Raw genomic sequence first — 2198 nt, forward strand, 5'->3', positions numbered from 1 at the left:
GGATTGGCCGGCGGTGGAGACGGAAGCGACCGGGAGTCGAGTTGCGGGAGCCCGGCCGCGGCGATGTGGAGCGCGGGCCGCGGCCGAGCTGCCGGTGCGGCGCTGCTGGGGCTGCTGCTGGCGCTCTCGGTGCCGGGCGGCTGTGCCGTCAGGACCGGCGAGGGGCTCGTGACCTGCGGGTCGGTGCTGAAGCTGTTCAACACTCAGCACGGGGTGCGGCTGCACTCGCACGACGTCAAATACGGATCCGGTGCGCTGGCCGGGGTTGGGGGTCTGACGGCGGGGTTGGCGCGGGGTTGTACGGGCCAGGGGGCTGAGGCTCATCAGGGACTGGACTAGCTGGGGGCCGAGGGGCACGGGCCGCCGGTTCGAGGGGGTCGTCGGGGTGCCGTTCGGAGCTGCTGGCCAAGGCACCAGGAGTGTGACCGGAGGCGGGCGGGGTCTGGGGAAGCTGCTGGGTCCCAGGGTTGAGGCTGTCCGGGGAAGTGGATGGTGTCCGGGCCGAGGGTCGGAGTTCCCGCGTTGACGGCGACCCCGGGGGTGGGGTGTCTCCCCCCCCCAGGCAGCGGCCAGCAGTCGGTGACCGGCGTGGAGGCGCCCGACGACGCCAACAGCTACTGGCGGATCCGCGGCGGCTCGGAGGGCGGGTGTCCGCGGGGGTCCCCGGTGCGCTGCGGGCAGGCGGTGCGGCTGACGCACGTGCTCACCGGCAAGAACCTGCACACGCACCACTTCCCGTCGCCTCTGTCCAACAACCAGGTGAGCCCCCGGCGCCTGAGCCCTGCTTCCTGTGTGAAACAGGAATTGCAAGTCAGAAGCGTTTGCTGAGCGCCCTCTCTGGAGACACAGGTGACGATGCCAGGGTCCTGCCCCCTGGAACCCGCAACCCAGCGGGGCGCAGACAGGAAGGGCCGTCTGGCTGGATAGCTCCCCTCCCGGGGGCGAGTTGGACACAGGACGGGGATCCGCATGGCCGTTGGGGTGGGGAATAGGAGGCCGGGGGAGGAGGAACTCAGGCAGGGCCTAGAAGGATGAGTAGGGTTCCTCCAGGCCACAGAGAGGAGAAAGACGGCTTTCCAGGCCTGGAGGTGAGCTTGTGTGTGCAGTTCATTGAAACTGGGTGGGAGGTGGGGCTGAAACAGAGGGTGCTTTGTGGGGCGCAGGGGGGGCAGTATCAGAAGTAAAGGATGAGATAGGAGGATGGACTCCATGCCAAGTCCACCCTTGACTGTCAGCCTGAGCGGTGGGCTTTTGCTGAGTGAGGGTCAGAGGGTTTAGGACAGGAGGAACCCGGAGGAGGAGGGAGAAGGAGGTCTTGGCTCTGTGGGGGCCAGTGGTCACCGCCGAGGCAGGTGAGGTGGGGTGTGCATGTGTTTGAAGAGCCTGTGTTGGGGGGGCCCTTCTGGGTGCTGGGGGTGGGGTGGTGAGGTCCCCGTTTACAGGGAAGGACCTGGGTGTGTGCAGCTGCCAGGCAGGTGCCCACGGGGGACTCAGTGTGCCCGTTGTCGTGACCACTGTCCTCCCACCCACCCCGCCCCCACAGGAGGTGAGCGCCTTTGGGGAGGACGGCGAGGGTGACGACCTGGACCTGTGGACGGTGCGCTGCTCGGGGCAGCACTGGCAGCGGGACGCCGCCGTGCGCTTCCAGCACGTGGGCACCTCCGTGTTCCTGTCGGTCACTGGCGAGCAGTACGGGAGCCCCATCCGGGGGCAGCTCGAGGTGCACGGCATGCCCAGCGCCAATATCCACAATAAGTGGAAGGCCATGGAAGGCATTTTCATCAAGCCCACCGTGGAGGCCTCTGCGGGCCACGATGAACTCTGAGTGCCGTGGACCCGCCGGCAGAGGGCAGCAGGGTGGGTTGTCTGCAGGGCCCTTCTTGGGGAGACTTTGGGTTTGTCGGGGTTCTCAAGTGCCTTTATGATTAAAGAATGCTGGTCTATGGTTGCATTTTGCTGTGAGCCTGGGGGTGACCAGGAGCTGCCGGCTGGCCTGGTGCAGCATCTCCTCCTCAGGGCAAAGCCTCTGTCTCCAGCACAGCTGGCAGCTGAGCCTGTCCAAATCTCTCTGATGCCCTTCTGTGCACTCCCGACACTGCCCAGGGCTATCACAGCCCCCTCTCCGCCCTCAGATGGTCCGACAGCCCCAGTGACCCCAGTTCCCCATCCCCTGAGCTTCTCCTTCCTGGTAAGGGATG

General features: G+C 66.6%; 1 protein-coding gene across 1 annotated transcript; it reads left to right on the forward strand.

Annotated features, from left to right (window-relative positions):
• SDF2L1 (stromal cell derived factor 2 like 1) lies at positions 1-1951 on the forward strand. The gene is made up of 3 exons (XM_057745911.1): positions 1-250; positions 563-759; positions 1544-1951. The coding sequence occupies exons 1-3, from the start codon at positions 64-66 to the stop codon at positions 1823-1825; spliced, it is 666 nt and encodes a 221-aa protein (XP_057601894.1). The 5' UTR covers positions 1-63; the 3' UTR covers positions 1826-1951.
• The last annotated feature ends 247 nt before the right edge of the window (positions 1952-2198 follow it).

This window comes from Hippopotamus amphibius, chromosome 8, assembly GCF_030028045.1.
Source record: "Hippopotamus amphibius kiboko isolate mHipAmp2 chromosome 8, mHipAmp2.hap2, whole genome shotgun sequence".
Taxonomy (NCBI): domain Eukaryota; kingdom Metazoa; phylum Chordata; class Mammalia; order Artiodactyla; family Hippopotamidae; genus Hippopotamus; species Hippopotamus amphibius.